This window comes from Plectropomus leopardus, chromosome 2, assembly GCF_026936395.1.
Source record: "Plectropomus leopardus strain MGB_pleo_1.0 chromosome 2, ASM2693639v1, whole genome shotgun sequence".
Lineage (NCBI taxonomy): Eukaryota > Metazoa > Chordata > Actinopteri > Perciformes > Serranidae > Plectropomus > Plectropomus leopardus.
In genome coordinates this window covers 19,972,383-19,992,730 of record NC_142177.1, presented here as the reverse complement: position 1 = coordinate 19,992,730, position 20,348 = coordinate 19,972,383, and the positions used below count along the sequence as shown (strand labels likewise).

The 20,348-nt window shown below is 40.4% G+C and overlaps 1 protein-coding gene across 3 annotated transcripts in view; it reads left to right on the top strand.

Annotated features, from left to right (window-relative positions):
- The first annotated feature begins 595 nt into the window (after positions 1 to 595).
- Positions 596 to 20,348, top strand: part of col7a1 (collagen, type VII, alpha 1) — a 74,736-nt gene continuing 54,983 nt past the window's right edge. For all 3 annotated transcript variants that reach the window (XM_088087578.1, XM_088087583.1, XM_088087573.1), the window contains exons 1-14: positions 596 to 1,064; positions 10,581 to 10,653; positions 11,140 to 11,317; positions 11,433 to 11,589; positions 12,518 to 12,611; positions 12,733 to 12,891; positions 13,046 to 13,203; positions 13,519 to 13,648; positions 13,782 to 13,901; positions 15,481 to 15,636; positions 15,892 to 16,011; positions 16,096 to 16,245; positions 19,546 to 19,662; positions 20,067 to 20,213. In XM_088087578.1, the coding sequence (XP_087943704.1) occupies positions 10,590 to 10,653; positions 11,140 to 11,317; positions 11,433 to 11,589; positions 12,518 to 12,611; positions 12,733 to 12,891; positions 13,046 to 13,203; positions 13,519 to 13,648; positions 13,782 to 13,901; positions 15,481 to 15,636; positions 15,892 to 16,011; positions 16,096 to 16,245; positions 19,546 to 19,662; positions 20,067 to 20,213 (1,750 nt within the window). In that variant the 5' untranslated portion in view covers positions 596 to 1,064; positions 10,581 to 10,589. The remainder of the gene's footprint in view (positions 1,065 to 10,580; positions 10,654 to 11,139; positions 11,318 to 11,432; positions 11,590 to 12,517; positions 12,612 to 12,732; positions 12,892 to 13,045; positions 13,204 to 13,518; positions 13,649 to 13,781; positions 13,902 to 15,480; positions 15,637 to 15,891; positions 16,012 to 16,095; positions 16,246 to 19,545; positions 19,663 to 20,066; positions 20,214 to 20,348) is intronic.

The following is a 20,348-nucleotide window of genomic DNA, read 5'->3' as shown; positions in this document are numbered from 1 at the left end:
GTTTAGTTTAAAAAATATTTTGGCTACGTAAACACTTAAAATAGAATCTCGTTCAACTTTGCACATTATGAAATTTAAACCTGTTTTGGGTGGAAGCTTAAAATAAACCCACCATTTTTTGTCTCTCCTTGCACTGTATTTATTTAATTTTTTGTCATTTTGTGTATCCTATTTTAAATTGTGCAAAAATATAAAATCTAAAACAATGTTTGTAAGGTCACGAATCGCTTCATGATGTAACTAATTTGGCAAGTGGTGTTCAGGCTGTTATGCTAACAATTTCTCCTTGCAAGTGTCATTTGTGAAGTACCAAATGAACAAAGTCCAGAAAATAATGTATTTCGATCTCAACATCTGAGCTGATCCCACTTATTTTAGAGTAATTCTGAACCAACAAACAAACAAAAAATAATTAAATAATTAAACAGTGGTACAAGTATAGCTTTATTTATCAGAAAAAAATGTGAAAAGTATTCTGACCCTGCACTGTGTGCTTTAAAAAAAAAAAAAGTTCCTGCTTCAAATTTATGCAGACAGCGGAACCACGTGGGCTGCCCGTAAATACAGGCAACCTGCGTGAAATCATGTGACCTCGAGCGTGCTGTTTTACCTGTAGAAAGTAGCGGAATTATTAGATTGTTTCAGCTCCAGATGGTTACATGGGTTGCTTGCAGGCAGGAGCAGGGAGGGACAAGAGGCAAAGAGAATGAGGTGGGGAAAAAAAGCAGAAAGAGAGAGCTTAGGACTCCCCTTCAGGCATCCGAACAAGTCTGGACTGTTCTGCTGCTTGTGTTGAGCTAAGCGAGGCAGCCTCGGGATTCAGAAACAGCGTTTTACAGTCTCCTGCAGGGATGCAGCGACAGGAGTTCAGTTACTGAGCTGCAGCGGATGATCGTGGGGTTGACTTGTGCTTTCTTTTTGAAGCTTTGACTCTGGACACCGGTAACTGGGAGTACTACGGTGTGTCCAGACCACTGCACGGAGAGCTAGGGCTGGATATGCCACAGGTGGAGAGGTGAAGAGCGGCAGGCTGTGGCCCGGGTGCACGGAGCAGAGATCCCCAGGTAAGATGAGGCAGAAGCGGAGAGATGAGGTGCTACGCTGGGCTCTGTAAAGAGACATTTGTGGGCACACCGGTGCTATTTGGACTTGGAGTTGTGCACAGTTTACAATCTGGATTCCTGATTAACAGGGCCATGACTTAGTCTAAAGATATGTCTAAGATATCACACATGTATATGGAGAAAAATTTGGGCACTGGTTTTCTCTGCATGTACATGCTGGTAAGTGATAACTCTTAATCTTTACATATAGAGGACACTTATCTGAATTGTAGCCAGGACACCACCCCTTAGCCATTTGCTTTCCCTGCAGCAAAAGCCTTGACTTTGAACAAGACCAAGCAGAACATCTGTCACCTCTTTTCACCCTTTCTGAAATGTTATTGTAAGAACAGACAGCTTTGCAACAGCTCTGAGTATCAGAATCCCACAGAGTCATTAGATAAAAAAAAGCATATAATACCGTTATAAATTACAGTTTGCCAGTCCTCACAAAACTTGTAATTATTCTCCTGTGCTCTTTCAAATGCTCTGTCTCCATTAGTCTTATAACAGTTGCACAGGACAACGGGGGAGTGTACAACCATGCTGACCTCAACTGAACTCATTTAGTTATAGGGCATAATTCCTGCTACACACCATGATGCTGCTCCAGGAGAGCCTCACTCCTCCTCTTCCTCCTCTGCCTTTGTGTCTTGATTGGTTTCAATTGTCTGTTCACTGACTTTTAAGTGTATCCATGTCTTTGCTGTGGTTTGGCTCATGCAACAGCAAAAAATCCCCTATTAACATGGAATTGTTATTCATGTCTGAAAATAACTCTCAGCAGGACTGAGTGAACTCTTCCTCTCTGCCTCACTTACACCCTCTCACTGTCTCACTCATCTTTTCATTCACTTCATTGCTGCAGCCATACTTGGTTAAGTTTTTGGCGTGCCACTCTGGAAGTGCAGAGCTCTGGACGCATCCCAAGTGTGTCATCTATGGTGGACTGTTGCTGGTTACTGTTTGTGTTTGATGTCTTTGAACATTTTCTGTTGTCCTCCAGAGAACATCCTGTTCAGATCATCATTTTTTAAGAGCGGCACTTAAATAATTTTCATCAACAATGGGTATTGTATTGGAAAACTTGAACAGCCAGCACTGTTATTTTTAGCGGATATGTGTGTATTTTGATTGTTACTGGTGTTTAAATGGCCCTTTATATGTTGGATTAAACTAAGTTACAAGCAAGGGGATTTTGACTTTATGCCTCCATTCAATCATGACTTTGAAAGAGAGTAAGATAACCCATTGACGAATGCCGTTATTTCCCTGATTTATTCCATCTGGCCTTTGTTAATAGTAATGTCAAGCTTGTAAAATAAATAGGAAGATAAGATCAGCACTTCTTGTGAAAAACTTGTTCAAACAAGGGGTCAACAACGATTTTCAAAAGCTGCCTGTTTTTAGTGGTTTTGTTTAGTTTGGATGTAGAAACAGACTGATAATCCCTTAATAGCGGACGTGAGTGATGCTGTGCTTGAGCTGAGGGTTGGGGTCAGAGGTGACAGGATCTGTCTACCATGTTTTTCTCTTCCAGACAGCCTCAGAGTGAGGCTCTAATGTTCTTGCTACCGGCACTTTTTTGGCCACCAAGTACACACACAATCCTGGTGTGTGAGCAACTTTACAGGGGTCTTTGGTAATTTAATGTGACACCTCTGCACTCCTTTGACCCCTCCACCCCTTTGTCCACTTATGTCACTTTTCGTCCCTGATGACTGATGTTATGCTCAGGGCCTAATTGCACAATCCTGCACTCTGTCACATTGCAGTGGCCTGTGGCCTGCCACCCCCCTGGGAGAATGGCATCTCTACTAAACCACAACTCTGTGATCCTGTCTGAGCTGAGCTTTCAGAAAGCACAGCCCGGCCTCTGTACAACTCCCACCAGAAGCTCTGGGATGAGTCCTAATCTCTCTTTCTTCCTGTCCCTGAAAAGTCCTTTTCTCCTTCTGTCGTTGCTGTTGCGTACAGGTTGTTTTTTTTCCCACTAAGTCCACTTGACTCCTGTTGAAGATGGTTCTTACCTGCATTTTGCTACTAATACATTGACCTTTTAACCCATGTGTTGGGTTTTATTCCCAGGTGGCCTATAGTGGGTGTGGCCATACCTATAAGCCAGTTACTTCATCCTTTTAAAATTCCAGGTGTGGAGGCCACCCAAGGAATGCACTTGATGAGTATCTTTTTATATGCTGTAATAAAGAAGGAGTGTATCGGAGGAAGTGGGTTCCTCCCACATGATCTAGCCCATTGCATTTATTATTTAAAAATATATACCAGCAGGACTTTTATGTACTCACAGATTAGAATGGAGAAGGGTTTAGGGGTGTGTTGTGGGGATGAGTGAAAGAAATAGAAATCAGTTTTTTGTGATGCATTTATTTAGACTTCTTTAGTTGTCAGCTGGTGTTTTTTTTATCAGCCCTTGAATAATTAATGCCTTTCAATTATAATCTGTTAAGTTAGCCAAGATGTAAGTGCTAAGAATAGTCTGTGGGTACAGTTTGTGGTCTTAACACCTGGTTAGTTTAACAAAACCAGAAACAGACATGGTTTCATTAGATTCCATACAGGAAAAAGAAAAATAACATCAAAGGTGCGCAAGCTGATGTGGCCTTTCACCAGATAGTTATATGTAATTTAATTTTATAGGTGTAGATGTCTTAGAATAAATCCTTTAAATCTTTAAAAGGGATAGGGGCATTACATTTGGAACGTATTAAAGGGTAATGTGTGTGCTGCGTGTCTGGGATGAAAACTCTGACGCTGTTGGGTTTGTGGGCTCTGCATCTTACAGAGGGAACAAACAGTCATGGCTAATTATGAGCTCCTGGCTTCAGGCAGTGTCTGAAAGTTTTTGTACTTGAACAAATTAAAATAGGAAAAGGCCAGCGGTTTCCGGTGTCTATTTTTTGCCTTGCAAGTTTTTAGGGTATTGCTGCACCTTCTGTACTATATACTTGGTATGCAATGTATGAAAGTACTCAAGTATAGAAAGAACCAGATAAATTGCTTCAATACTGATATCCTAAAACTGTATCAACATAATTCTTAAAGGAATAGTTCAACATTTTGGGAAATTTGCTCATTCACTTTCTCACAGAGCGCCTCTGCACACCAAGTCTGCATTTTTTGTTTACGTTTTTTTAGTCCATCATATTAAAAAAAAAATCATTACACACACAGAAACCTTGCACACTGAGTCCATGTCTTTTATTGTTCTGTTTTCTAAATTTTGCAATACAACACAAAATGTGAGACACATTTGCTTCCTTGCTTCTCTTGGATGGAGGTACATCTTCTCTGGCTGTCGCTGGTCTGCCCGCTGAGGGGCTGAGCTGCCCTCCCTCTCTGTCTCCACACTGTTGCTCTCTGTCTGTCTGTGTGCGGTCCTCATCCTCTATTACACCCTCTGCCTCCTCATCATCATCTGCCTGAATATAACCATCTGACTTGTTGAAAGTAGGCTGTCAGAGTTATGAAATGATACTGTGCACCCCATTCTTCTCCCTTGTTGTCTTGACATGTGTCCTGCAAGTTACACCACTTTTTCCGTGTGCGCTTTGAAGTCAGTTTGCAAATGAGATTTTCGCAGTGTGAGGTTGTGTGTGTGTTTTTTTTAATGTGCAACAATCTCAGATGAAATATACAGCCTTAGAACAGTCAGATTACAAGATTGATGCCACTTTTTTTCAGTTGGTAGATTTATTTTCAGCCAGGAGACATTTATCTTAGTTAGGCATAAAGACTGAAGAGAGGGGAAGTAGCTGGCCTGGCTCTTTCCAAAGGTAACAAAATGCACCTGCCATAACCTCCAAAGCTCACTATTTAACATGTGGTTATCTGGAGTACAGGACTTTTTTCTCCCCCCTCTGGCTGTGAGAGTAATAACATAAACACTGTGCTGAAGCGTGTGCACAATGTTTGCCTGCAGGGGAACTTGACAAACCCCAGGAGTGCTCTCTTAACTCTCTGGTTGGCTTTATCCTTCCTTTGAATGATGAGTTTCTTTTTTTAACTGGAGTGCCCACTCCAGAAACTTCTCTTAAATGCTTTTGAGGATTTTCCGCCAGTGTTAGCTGCTACTTTGTCGCTAGCTATGCCTCCTGCCTGTTTAGCTTTGGTTGATTTATATAAAATGCATCATGTCTCGTGTGCTAGTACGGGAAAGTTGCCCCAGCCAGCAGACACCTCAATTTTGGTATACTGCAAAATGCAGAGAGCTTTCCGTGGCAGCGATAGGCATAATCAGCATTGCGTGAACTAAGCTGACAAGGGTTTGAATATAACTGATGTTCATTTATATATGAAAGTCCCACACTTCCACAAAATTACGGTCCCAGTTAAAAAGAATTTAGAGCGTCTTATGCATATTTTGCTTCTGTACCTTGATAAACTAGGATATTTGAGCAGTATGCAGTTACAAGAGGGATTTAAATTAAATCTTTTGCATTTGATTGGACTGTTTAAAAGTGTGATATGGAGCTACAGTGAAGTCCACTGCTGAGCAGACTGCTGACTCCACAAACACCTCTCCTTGTTAGATCAGGAGGAGGACAAGGGAAGGATGAATGAACACGCAACTTGTAGCTTCTAAAGCCCACAGATAGTGAAGTGCAGTTTTAATGGTGTGGCTAGGTAGTCAGTGTCAGTCTCACTGGATGTAAACTGGGAAAATGTATGTTTTTATCCATGGGGACTTTGAGTGCAAGGATGAAGAGTTATAGTTTTATTTGGGCATTTTGTGCCAAATGTTTTAATGCCTGGGTGTAATGATTAAAACTGAGATAGCTGTTATGTATCAAGTCTTTATGCTAAGCAAAGCAAACAGGTGGCTGGCTATAGCCTCATATCTATTAGATATGAGCGTAGTATCAGTCTTCTCATCCAACTTTTAGAGAGAAATAGTGTAGTGTAGAATATTGCAATAGCTATTGTAAGCCATAATATCATTACTACATCAAAGTGGGAGTCCGTAGATTTCTGTCTGCTCAGTGTTATTGAGCATGTCAGCATGTTTCCACTCATGACCGTCTTTCATGTGGTCTGGTTCTGACGGAAACACACTGACAGTCCGTCTGTTTCAGGTCAGTGTTCCGACAAAATGCCAGTGCAATGAAAATGAGCAAATTCCAGATGATGCTGATGTTCTTTGCATTCCTATACAGGCTCGGAAAATCACTTCTGTCTGCCCTTATCCTTCTGCACTCACTTACATACATTTGGTTTCATCAACTTAAGTGGATTCTTATGGTTTTGAACCTGGCAGTGTTTACTGTAGCTACAGTAGCTCTACAGAGTAGATCAGAGGTTTTGTTAGTTGGCTCAACATCTGTCAGTTATTTGCAGTAGCCACTGTGTCTTGCATCACTTCTGGGAAAAGGTGAATGTGAATCGAGGTTGTCATGAAGAGAGGTGCCCCACATCTATATTGGATTTCTCTCACTGCATGATGTCTGTTACTGAGATGGCTGAGAGTGATAGTTTTGTTACATAACTTGTAAGAAGTGGTGCATGACATCAATACTGTGTTAATGTGACACAGGACCAAAGTTAAATCTTCAATGAGAAAATCTTGTGTTCTCTATTTCTCAAAGGAGAGAAAAGATGTGTAATTTTTCCAGAATTGGATGTTTTGTCCATAAGATTATGGCATCTGCATTCCAGACACTCTGTAGTAAAGTTTGAGAGTGTTATGGGTCATGCTCTGGAGAGCGCTATGATCCACTTTAGTCCCAAAACAAAAAGAGGACGATCAGACCAAAGGACTTTGGAGAAGTTTATCTGCTCTAATGAGGGCAAAGAGGAGAGAGATAACGTTACAATGTACTGGTTTATGCCTCTTGGCTAATACGTCTTTGTGTCTCAGGCCCTGTGTAAAATATATTTTTTTAAAAACAAATATTTGTGTTTAAAAAAAGTGCACAAGCTTATGTTTTTTTTCGTTGTAGTTTTTTTTTTTTTTTAAATGATGACTGGATATCTCATCACTGTTGATTCCCCTCCAATATAAGGATGACTGAGCTCTTTTGAAGATAAGAGTGATGCCCACTCTCAAAAGTGTCCCATTATTAGCTGGTTTGACAGGGTCTGATCCAAAACTTGTCTGGCAGACTTTAAACTGCGGACACTGAGGTGGACAAACTCACTTTGGGTGCAGCAGACTCCTCAGTTTGTCGGTGAAGTGATGCAGCAGTACTAAGTTTAAGTGTAAAGAAGTCATTAGATCAAGCAGTGCTAAAATATATGAAATGTAAATAAACTGGTCGTCTGTTGTTATTTTTTCTGGCACATGGCCATGACACAATGCAACAATGGGTATGTGTGAATTGGGCAGATACTGTCATTGTTTTCCAAATGCTCCATCTTACACGTCCAAACAGATACCAAATAATTTGAGTTTAAAAAATTTTCACATTAGAAAGCTTTTTAAATAAATCTCAGTTGTAGTGACTGAGAAACTCTGTTTGCTTGTGGACAAGAGACCAAAACATAGAGAAAAATGTTTATAAAATATCAGTATGGACAGGGCCGGAGTGTACCTTGTATGCCCTTTAAATGTGATGATAGGCATGCACATTTGTGTTATTTAGAAACATCTTGAAATGTCCTTAAGTATTTTTTTAAATATTATTCAGTTGGAGCTTGACACTAGATAAAGGGGCAGATTTAATCTCCTAAAATACATTTTTTTATTTTATGCAAGACTCTTGTAACAAGTTTAGTGACTAGTGACTAAGACTTTTATGTTGTGCTCCTGCCTCACCAGATGGGTGCGTATCAAAGACATTTTAGTACTTTCGATTTGACATTTTAGGAAGACAATTTGAATGAGCGTGAATTTTGCGTGCAGCTCTGTATTATGAAATTGTGATGGTTGATATTCACATCCAACTGACTGTCAAGTTCAGTTTAATGCATTTTAAGGAGTTTAGCCTTATCATACATGAGTCTGCTATGGTTTTCATCTTGGATTTTGTAATTTTATCAGATAAACATGCAGATATCATAAAACACAGCAGCTTTTTCTTGTTTTTCTCCACAGTGTGCAGTAATGTTACAAAGAAAGACTTTCCATCTGTGGTTTAACTCCTGGACCACAATTGTTTGGAACAAATGTTGAATGCAAAACAAGTCCATACAGTAACATTGCAGGGAAAAAAAACTAATTTCAAGTCAAAAATCTAAAACTAAAACCTGATGTATCTAATGTATGTACCTAATGCCAAGTAGGCATTATTTTCATTGATATGGAATGGGATATGTTGGAAGAATTGTTCAAAACTAAAAACAAAGTTCAGAAATGTGTTGTATACACCTTGAGTTATTACAAATTCAGGATTTTGTTTGTAGGCAGTACAATCAAAAACATAAACATCACAAAGACAATGCAAATCAAGGAAGATTAAGGGTAAGCACAACAAATACTACAAGTCGTGAAGAGTAAAACATGAACAGATAATATACATCATGACTTTGTACAGTGTGTTTCCAATACACATGAACAGGTTTCTGGATGGACAGAAGTAAAGAGGAAATAGCTCAGAAATTTCCAAAAAAAGAGGACCAGATGTCTTTGAAAAGTTTGATGTCATACTTTGAATTTCTGCTTAAGAGATGATGTAATTCTGTCTTCCCAGTTGAGAAATATTTTCCTCATGACGCCATTAAAGCTATCTTTTGCCTTCTTTAAAGTCACGAGTCTTGATAGAAGAGAAAAGCATGTGGGAGGTGCTCGTCTAACTGCTTCCTAGATTGTTTAATTTGTTTGTGTTGTTGTGTGACTGAACAAATGTGGCGTCCAGAATCAGAATAAGAATCAGAATTGGGTTTTACAAACAAGGCCCAACAAACTGACACTTGGCCACAACATTTTCATAAAGCCTCGATCTCACCTGAGTGCTGTGATTTTAGACGCCCATAAGCGTCCCCAGCACAAAAAATAAGAAGAAACACACTGCCACACACCTCTAGTAAGTCATAAGTGGCGTTTGAGAGAGATTACTTCTATATGAGTCTATACATTGTTTTTTAGGAAATTTCTGCATTGTATATCTTGGATTGGAGTAAGCTGTGCAAGGGATAAGACTTTCTGTTTGTGTGTGTGTTATGTGTGTATATGGCAGCATGATAGACAAGCTTTTAATGATGTGTCATGGAAATGCTAGAAATAGTATTGGGATGTGGTATAATGTGATTTGTTGGTACTCAGAGAGATCAGCTAAGTGCTAATGTCTTATTTTGTGCCTTAACTTGCACTACAAGCTCCAGTTTTAATCATATGACAGTTTTGAATTGTTTGTTCAAAGTGTTACCACAATGCAAACATTTAGTGGCCCTGAAACTGTAACATGCAAAAAGAACTTTTGAAGATAAACTGAAAAAAATAATGGTAGACTTCACTCTATATTCAGACATGTAGAACAAGAAAACGTGTTGAAAGGGACAAGGCTGGCAGGCAGGAAATCAAAGACGCTGTGTGGTTCAGAGCAGGCACAGGCAGGAACAATGGCTATAACTCTAAGACAACGAAGACAATCTGACAAATAACAGGGCTGAACTTCCCTCAGACACATACGGAGGAACAAATAACTAATAGGTTGCAGCTGAACAGGAAAGTGACAAGATCAGGTGACTTGGAGGAACAGGAAATCCGATGGGGATGAATAGTAAGTAGCTGAGGGATGGCAGTGTTTCATTCAACAGGAGATGATTACAACACAGGGACTAATATGACCTGGGGACACAAGGAAAGCAGGACTGGAGTAGTAGTCAGAACAAAAACAAGGCCTTTCAAAGTCTAAAAATATGAACACTGAAAATGTTATGTTTTCACCTTTGGAGCCAGTTTTGTTTAATATTGTTATGCTGGACAGTTTGCACCATGATTTACTCAAAGCACTGTAATCAAACATGGTATAAATAATGATTAAAATTTGAAATGGTAGCACTAACTGTTGGAAATTTTATTTTGGTTAATAGTGAAACCAATAAATGTTTCATTGGTGGTATGTAATCTTTCATACCTTTATACCTTCCTGAAGTGACACTGGAGTATATCACATGTGATGGTGTAAGTGTGCAGCCCTAAACCCCCAATAAATCCTTAATTCATGGAGTTAGATGTGAAAGTATTCTGATTTTCACTGTGATCTCTCTGTCTCAGGCCACCGGCTGTTTACTGTCCTGTAACTTATCCACCACTAGGTGACGCTGTGTCCTTTAGCCAAGCTGCCTGTTGACTGAGCTGTGGTGGTGCATACTGTGCACTACATACAATTAGTTTAACAAAGAGGAGTGCCTGTATATATGACAGTATTTGGAAAACATGAATTACCCACAGTACCCTTGTATACTGTGATACAGTCCAAGCCTACAAAGCACAATTTTGTAATGTGGTCCGACATTTTTGAAGTGAGTTAAAAGTGTTTCAGACATAATAAAAGGTTTATCTGCTCTTTGTGTGCCCAGGTTGTGAAGATGTGGAGCTGTTTTTTCACTGTGACTGTCCTTCTGTCCTTCATGAAGCAGGCTGAAGCTCAGGGTATAAAACACTTTAATTCTCTTCCCAATCACCACATGAGCACCAAACGTTTTTTGAACATGTTTGTGTTAGTGCTGCTACCTAATAAATACTCATTATTTATTAATTGGCCTATTATTTTCTTGATTAATCATTTAATTGTTTAGTCAATAAAATCCCCCAAAATAGTGAAACATACCCTGAAACATCGCATGGCATCTTCAAATTGTATGTTTTATTCAACCAGTCCAAAAAACCAAAGCTTTTTAATGAATTATCATCTATGACAAAGAAAAACCTCAAACAGTTACATTTAAGAAGCATGAAAACAGCAAATGTTTGTCATTTTGCTTATAAAATAACTAAAACAATTATTTTATCATTGAAATAGTTTTCGATTAATTATCTGTGAATCAACTAATTGTGGCAGCTCTAGTCTGTGTGTTTGTAGAGAGAAATAATATCTTTATTTGCTCACCCTTATTCTCCATCACATTGTATTTGCAGGCAGGTGTAATGTGCAAGCAGCAGATATTGTGTTCCTGGTTGATGGGTCTTCAAGTATTGGCCGAGCTAACTTCCTGCAGGTGAAGGGCTTCATGGCTGGAATCGTCAAGCCATTCGCAAGCTCTGTCGGCGAGTCAGGGATACGCTTTGGGGCCATACAGTACAGTGACACCTCTAGGTGACTTACAGGATTAATATTCATTCTATTAACTCCTGTGCATGTGATGACAAAAAAAAAAGAAATTACTGCAGGTGCACAATTACATATTTAATGCACATTTCCCTCCCTCCAGACCTGAATTTTCATTTACTGACTACCTGGTTGGCACTGAGCTGGTCAATGCTGTAGAGAACCTGAACTATAAGGGTGGAAACACACGCACAGGTGCTGGTCTCAAGTTCGTCGCTGATAACTTCTTCAACCCTGCGTCCAGTCGGGATGTCCCTAAGGTCTGAGGGCAGTCATTTTTTAGTTAGTTTCCTAATTTTGAAACTGCATATTTAAAGGAATACTTTGGCTCCCCCAACTGACCATTTTATATCAATTACCAATTATGTATTACGTTGAATTTGTAAAGAAAACTTGCCTCTGGTGAACAATGAATCCAAAAATGAAGAAAATTCTTGATGAATTGAAGTCATAAGGGTCTGCATTTAATAACAGGAAAACTATGTCAAAAGATCGATTCAACCTCTACACAACAGTATAATACAAGTCTCAGTTATCTTGTCGTATGATTTGTACTTGCCAGACAGCCTTGTCCGATGGGAAACTGAATGGAGAGTGAAACTTACCTGTGCTCTCTTCAAAGCCAGACTCTCACCGCCATACCTCACTGAACATGGAAGCTGCTGGCCTACCACTGCTCCGATCAGTTTGTTTTATGTTATTGTGTGACTTTTTTGTCTATTAGTTCGGATTCACCGACACATTAACACAAACTAACTAACCAGTCAAGGCAGCAGTATACAGAAGTCCCTGTGTTCAGTGAGGTAAAGTAGAAGTTGGTTTTAAGAGAGCGTAGATAAGGTAAACTTTTAATTCAGTTCCCCGTCCGAAAGGGCTGTCTGTTTGGGTAGCACTGAGCATACGACTGGATAAATAAGACTTTAATTATACTGCACAAGCTGTGTGAGAGTTTGTAAACTGATGTTTTGATATAGTTCTGCTTTTGTTAAACATGATTGCCTGTGACCTCAGTCCATCAAGGATTTTCTCTGTTTTTGGATTCCAAGTCTACCCGAGACATGCAAGAAAAAAAGTTTTCTTAATGAATTCAAGGTAAATGAGGTGAGCAACTGACAGAAAAGGTCATTTGGGGGATTAAGTATAAGTATGTGTTTCTAATTTTACCTGTGGGTCTTCCTTAACCTTCAGATCACTATCCTGATCACAGACGGGAAGTCCCAGGACAGCGTGCAGGAACCAGCACAGAAGCTGCGTAGTCAAGGAGTGCATGTTTTTGCGGTCGGTAGGTGTCTCACCTGAAGTCTCCCCACTCTTACTCAGAGTAGTTTTGATTTTTTTGTAGACATGCTTATGAGCCACTGTGATCTTGTTTTTCCCTTTGCTAATTTTCTGTGGTTTGTTAGGTATAAAGAGTGCAGACAGGAATGAATTGGCTCAGATCTCCTCCCAGCCCAGCAGTGATTTCACCTCCTTTGTTGGGGACTTCAAACTGCTAAACACTCTTCTTCCACTTGTGAGCCCCCGAGTGTGCTCCAAAGCAGGAGGAGTCTATGTTAGTGATGGTATGTGGATGACCTTAAATAACATCAGTATATTAAAATACATACAGACGCACTTGTGTCAGATCTTTAATAATCTCAAACTTTATTGTCAGACCGTAAACCTGCTTTTACTTTGATCTATGTCTCATCCTGCTCTCACCCTGTCCTTCTTTAGAGGCATTTTCTGGTCCGTCCAACATTCAGTTCACAGGCCAGACGTCTGATACTCTCAGGTTTCGCTGGAGTGCAGCAGGAGGGCCTGTGAGTGGCTATGTGGTCCAGTATGTGCCACTCTCTGGCCTGGGTCAGCCTATCACGGCAGAACTGCGCCAGGTGCGTCCAGGTGTTGAATATTCCTGACAAAAGGTGGTGACCTAGATTGAAGTCGCAAATTGCGTTTTCAGGAGCCAGAGTCAACACTGCTTTGGAAGAAAAACACGTGCCTTCAGGCTGAGTATAAACATGTCTAATGGGTGGATCTTCTCCATGTAGATGCTGTAGAGATTAAAATTTGGCAGAGTAAAGGGTGAAATTCCCTCCCCCTGGCAGACATGATGAAGATAGCAGAATGTCATGGCTCACCCCTCTATTTCAGTCAATCACTCTGCAAAAACTTGTCTAAGGCTTGACCTCTGTCTTTCTCTGCAGGAAACTGTCTCTGCCAGTCAGAGGACCTTTACTGCACGAGAGCTGAGGTCAGGAACCGACTACCTGGTGACTGTCATTTCCCAATACCCCAACAGTGTGGGGGAGTCTGTTTCTGCCAAGCAGCGAACCAGTGAGTAAAAAGTGAAGGGTGCAAATGTCAGCAGATAACATTTTCCAAAAGGCTAACAATTCTCTCTCACAAAAGATAGAACCCCTACTGCCGAACTTATACGCCTCCATTTTCCTTTTTTATCCTCATTTAGGATCTTTGCCAGGGGTCACCAGTCTACGGCTTGTCGAGGCAGGCTTCTTCTCTCTCTCTGTGGGCTGGGATCAACCCTCATCTCCTGTGCAAGGCTACAGACTTACATATGGACCACGAGGTCAGCCACGCATATATACTTCTGTTTCTATTTCCCCTCTACCTTTCTTTCGCTTTCTGTCTGCCTCTTATCTGACTCGTGCATGTGCATTTGAGTAATACATAGCAGCATCTCTTCTTTTGCACTTCAAAATGCAAATTGTTTGTCGGTTTTGGAAGAATTATCTTGTCATGTAAAAAAAATCTTGACAGATTGAATGATTTCAGACAAAATGAATGAGGAAAAGAAGCAACAAGCCAAGAGAACCAGTGGTTGACAGTGGTTTTAGAACACTTGAAGGGCATTTGGCATCGTTCCTAAAACCCCTTAGCTGTTCAAAAATCACTATAAACACAGCTTCTTGTAGCTTATTGCTCTTGGAAAACTGATACTATATAAAGGGTTTCCACGTTCATGAAATTCCTGGAAAAGTTACCATAGGCTGTTGCTGTAGTTTGTCCGCTTTGGATGGAGATAAAAGGCCAGTGGACTGGATGGTGCACAGGTTTACCTGGTTGCTCAAACACAAATCCCCACAGGCTTTTTGTGTCTTTCGCAGCATCTTTGTGGTTTCTTGTGTGCTCATTGAATGAGCGTTCTCGTCCTGGTAAATGATAAATGATTTAGGTTGATTCAGGCAGTTGCCCTCTCAAGCTCTGCTTCCCACATGACAATAAGTGACTGATTGGCAAAGTAATACTGTCATTTTAATGTGGTCACAGCTGTGTGTTTATAGGGTATTTTACAACAGCTTCAAACGTATAATACAGTCATATAATATAGTATAATAACAGTTACCTTTGGTGGCAAGTTGGAAACATGTAGAGAATGTACAGCAGTCAAGGCTGAGTATGGGGAACATGATATGCTCTAACACTTTACCTCCCTCAGGCTCTGGCTGTCAGTATGGATTTTTATTGCTCAATCATTACCTAAAATATCAAATGCATTTGATCATCACCAGACTTAAGATAGACAGTGAAAACCTTTACTTATGTCACGGATTGTCAGTAATTTTGTCCTTATGTTTCTAGAGACAGGGTGTGGCACAGATCATAACAGTGTCAAGATGTCTGGGTGCTTATGCAGTGATTCAGGAGAGAAAAGTGGCCCCTGAGGGCTGATATAAACAGTTTCTCCCTCCGAACATGTGGCAGGAGTGCCAGTCTCACATGGAGCTCCTCTTCTGACTAGTTAGGCTGGGTATTTAAATAAGGTCAGTGTGTATCCTGTAATAAGAGGTGAGTTGTTTCTACCTGATCCTTTTTTGCCGGTACTCGCAGTGATAATTCAAACGAACGAGACAGATACTGACAGAGACCCAAGCAACATACAGGACAGGCACATACACAGACTGTGCTGTGTCTCTGAACAGCACATCTCTACAGCTGGCTGCCTGCCATGCTTTGTGCTCTGAGGTGAGAGTGAGGTAAAGTTACTGAAGTGAGGACACATCCCATATTTTTGCAGCTTATTGTTAGCTAATTTGTCTAATGACATACTGTACAGTATAATTTGTCATTGATGTTAGTGCACTAATTGGCCTTCTGCATGGCCCCCATGTCTGTTTGTCCTGTCTTTTGTGTGCTTGGAAGAGCAGGTCAGCCAGCAGCCCAGCTGTTGGAGCAGTCTCTGTCTGCAGACTCCACGTCTGTCACCTTGGAGTCACTTCAGCCGGACACAGAGTACGTTCTCAGCCTCTACCCCCTCTTCCCCAGAAACTCTGCATCCCCGTCCATCCTCAATGCCCGCACATGTGAGTCCACCCTGGCGCCCATTATTTATTCCTTTGATACTGTTATAAAATGATGGTAAATGCTTGTAATTTGATCAGTAGATGCGATGAAATACAAAAGAAATGTTTTAATAAAGTTACAAAATGGAGCAACAATTGTTAGATACAGTATATGTACATAATACAACACACACACACACACACACACAAATGTTTTAGTACAATTTGCAAATATTAATCAAAGTGTCTGTGCGTTCATGTTTTTGCATGTGTCAGTGCGCCTTGAAGCAGTGCAGCAGTTATCAGTGGAGACAGAGTCAGAGGGCAGCGTTCGCGTGCGGTGGAGAGCCGTCAGTGGCGCACGAGCCTACCGTCTGGTCTGGGGACCATTTACAGGTCAGGACAAAGCATCTTCCAATTCTGCCAGTCAGTATTTTGCACACACGTATCATTACATTTTTTGTTTTTCTGTCCACAAAGGTCGAAATGTGGAGACGGTTGAGGTTCCGGGTGGCAGTGAGTTTTACACTTTGTCCAGACTGCAGCCTGACACCGAGTACATCGTCACCATCATCCCACTGTATGAGCGTAACACTGAGGGCCCTGTAGCAACAGCCAGATTTAAGATAGGTAGGTGTGGTTTCAGTAGTTTATCACAACACCAAATATCTGTCTCTGCTCTCTGTGGATCTCTCTGTGTTCAGTGTGCCCTCTTCCCTCTAAAAACTCAGTTACACACAGCAAAACAGCTAATTGCCACAAAACATGTCACAGTTTGCATTCATCCATGCTTCTTTAATTGACAATAGTAGTAAAATAATTCCCCAGCATTGCTGAAGAAATTTGAGGCCCTTAAGAGGGTATTTTTTTAAAAAGCCTTTAATATCTCATGGTTGTTAAGTTAATGACTAATCACTTTAGTCAGACCACCAGAGAGGCACCTTTTTTACAACTGAGCAGCACTTCATACTGTTTTGTGACAGAGTAAAATAACACTTTCTGAGTAGGTGCCTTTCTTCTGTTGTGTCCCACTGAGTAAAAGGACAGGGAGTAGAGATGAAGATAATGGCCAGAAATGTTCTTCTGTTTGTCCCTCTTCTGAAAACCTGCATATGTTACTGTTTATCTCTGTTTAAGGAACATTTTGAGCACACCTACACACTCATTATACACACACACCATCTGTCTATCGTGAGTAAGGCCCATTTGGCGTCACTTCAGTCGCACCAGTGTTATTTGCATGAAGGTTGAGACACTGCAGGGCTCTCTGCTATCAAAGAAATAAGATGTATACAATGCTCTATATACTGTGAACCACAGAAACCTAAACTTTAGCAGAGCTTGTTTTTCTCTTGTTTGTTTCTGTGTAAACTAGAGGAGCAACAACTATTTGTTGTCTGTGGTTTGTGAAGAGTCCTTTGCTCCTTCTCATTAGGAAAAAATGTTGACTTTGTTTTTTTGCTTTTAGTGAGGACCACAATGAATGAAGCCTTCACATGTATTGCAAATATATCATAAATATATTCAGCAATACCTCTCTGTTTTCTAACATGGAGGATACCCAACATAAAGTTCTAAACAATATTTCAAACAAAACATCACATCTAAAGTTGTTTTTTTAATGGATTTTTGAAGATGTTTAACATCTCCCACATTCCCAACAACTTCAACTGCTTTGTGGGGCATCCAATCAAGCAAGTGTGTTATAGAATACAATGTAGATAGACAGATAGATATCACAAGGGAAATTCCAGCAAACAGCTGCTCACGTTTTTAATTTGTCAGTGTATTGTCTGACTCAAAATCCGAAAGAAAACATAAAAGTGGGCGTCTGTTGCGCAGCCACCGCTCTGCATTCTTTGTTCTTTGACCTGTTTGGCCCCCGCTGACACCTGCCAATTTCTTGATGATTTGTTGACATGTTCAACACACAAGCAAGAGAAGACCTGTGGCCACGTACAGTATACAGATGTTTTTTTCTTTTTGGTACTGAAAGCATTTTTTTTAGAACTAAGTCCACTACATCTGCAGTATAAGTATTACCTCAAGACTGTGTAACTTTGATTTATTTAGCCGTTAATTATAGAATATTGGCACTGCCTCACAACAGTAGTTTTTGAATCACTTCACAACAGATTCCTGAACCCTTAAGATAACCAAAGTACTGGCAGGCATATCTGCAGGTTGCATGTGGATGTGTTAAAATACTACATCTGGCTTTTGAACAAACTAATTGTGGGTTTGGAAGTGTTTCAAATTGCATGTGTATTCACGATCACTGACTTGCTTTCATTGTTCTCTATTGTTCTGACTGCCGGGACAGTAAGATATATCAGATAGAAAAGTTCAGGTGCCTCAATTGCAATTCTCCAGATATTTTTCTTCACACCTCAGATAATTTCTACGACACTTCACATATTGGCAAGTGACACTGACAGTTGTGCTTGGAGCAGTTATTTTCCCATCAGTCTCGTTGTTGTCAGCCTTCAGCATTTGACATGATGCCATGCTAAATTGGAAGTATCAGGGTGTGAACTCTTAAAAGCAACAGAAGGATGCATTCATGGGGTTTGTGGGTATCTTACAAAGTTATAGGCTTTTTGATAGCAAGTTACCACTTTGTGTTACTATCCCTCAGCCATGGCTCAGCAAGGTAACACTCAACTCTGTCACCAAGCTGACATGTGCTCAATCAGAGTAGGTTTTGCACTGAATAGGCACATTTTGGTTGCTGTAGTTCTGTTATTTATTCTGTCCTGCCTGCGGAACAGATCTGTAGTACTCGTTGTTCTGCTGGGTTGTGTAGCCAAGTCTATGTTGGCATGGTAGGCACATGTGGATACAGCATGCTGTCTTCATAAGTCACATCAGGTCATTTCAGTATGCATACTATCACCATTCACATTCTGAATGGAGTAACCACTTTGCACATTCATTTGTAAATTCAGATTGATTTATTTATTATATCTGACTTCAGTTAACATGTTTGTTAATAAGCTCTCATCTATATTACCTGCTGGTCACGAGTCCAAAGTTCCAAACAGGAAGTGAGTGCTTTTAATTAGTTTGATTGGGAAAATGAGTTTGACATTACACTTTGAAATTAAAAATACATTTTTAGTTGAGGGTGCTATCGTGTGAGGGATTCACTCTGTTACCTGTGCCTGCTATGGTGGATACCTGCTTATTTTATTAATTATTGCTTGGCTATTAAGTTACATCAGTGTGGTCTGATGGAGAAGGGGGGGGGGGACCCTGATTGCACTTACATAGCCAGATATTGTACAGTTCGTTTTTGGATTGAGTGCATGCATACACTTTGCATGAGTTAAAGCAACAAATCCTTAAAAGCTCAACAGTTTTGCAACAGCAGGGTGTAAGATCTGCTAATTCACAAGTAAACTGCAAGGGCACAGTCAGACTAGCAAAGGCAAGGCGGGGCTGCTCTTTTTGGCCATTTACCCTTTTTAAACCAAGGAAAATACAAAAGGTAAGCACTGTAGCAGGAACAGATGTTTTCCTGTCATCTATTTTCACAACCTCACCTGTTATGTGAACTTCCAAGTTACAATTACATTGGCCTCATTGTGATCTCTTTCCACCACTTAGCCAATCTTTTCAATACCAACTTGATATGACCAGTGTAGAAGCCTAAAATTAACTTGAGTTGGACTTCACAGAAGAGGGACTGTGGACTTCTGTCACTTATAATGACATCACTTTAGGAAGGGATCTCTTTGTGGCCGACATCGACAGAAAGAATTAGAGCAACCAATAAACCTTCAGTGTACATTTAAGCGTTTCAATATTGTTTTAAAACAGATTTGAAAAAGTGTGAACCTGCCCTTAAAACGTTTAATTGATGTATTGATGGGCTCTGTGTCATATTACATAATTACATGCTTAAGATATAACATGTGTTTCCCTCAGAGCGTCAGGAGCAGCAGGTCCTCAGAGCAGCTACCACTGGCCCTTCCTCTATTCGCCTCACCTGGAGAATCATTCAGTCCTCTCGAGGGTACCGCCTGGAGTGGAGGGAAGGGGAAGGTCAGATGCAAATGCTCAAAAATTTACTTGTCCTTTTTGTAGTCTTTTTCTGGTTGCATTAAAACATTTTGTAGTTTTAAGAAAAGCTGTGCAACATGAACATGTTATTATGATTACAAGAAATGATGGTGATATGATTATGTGCTAACAAATCCAAAGTCAAGCTTTAAAAGTGCATAGTGTAGTTCTCATCTTGTGGCAGATTCTATTTGAACTTGTTTGTGTTATTATAGACACCAGTGTTGTGCTGTGTGCTCTATCATTGTTTTATCACCACATGATTTGACTGAAATATAGCCACATAAAAAGCCAACTCCATGGTTAAGTTGCAGGTGGTAGGACACCGATATTTTGGGTAAAGTGAAGATGAATCCACTGATTTGAGATCGTCGTTCTGTCTGCAGGAGGCCGTGTCCAGAGCCTGACCTTTCCTAGAACCACCACTAGCCATGAGCTAACAGGCCTTCAGCCCAAAACTGAGTACATCATCACCCTTTACACCCTGTTTGAAGGTCGTGAGGAGGCCACACCTGTCTCTACCACATCTAGAGGTCAGTAACTCAGCCTGAGGGCACAAAACTCATTCATTTTGGGTTGATTTTTGAGTTATAAATGCGCTCGGGTTGAATTCCAACTCTTCAAAAATGTTTTCCTGCAGATATCTGTGTAAAAGTTTTTTTGCTTGT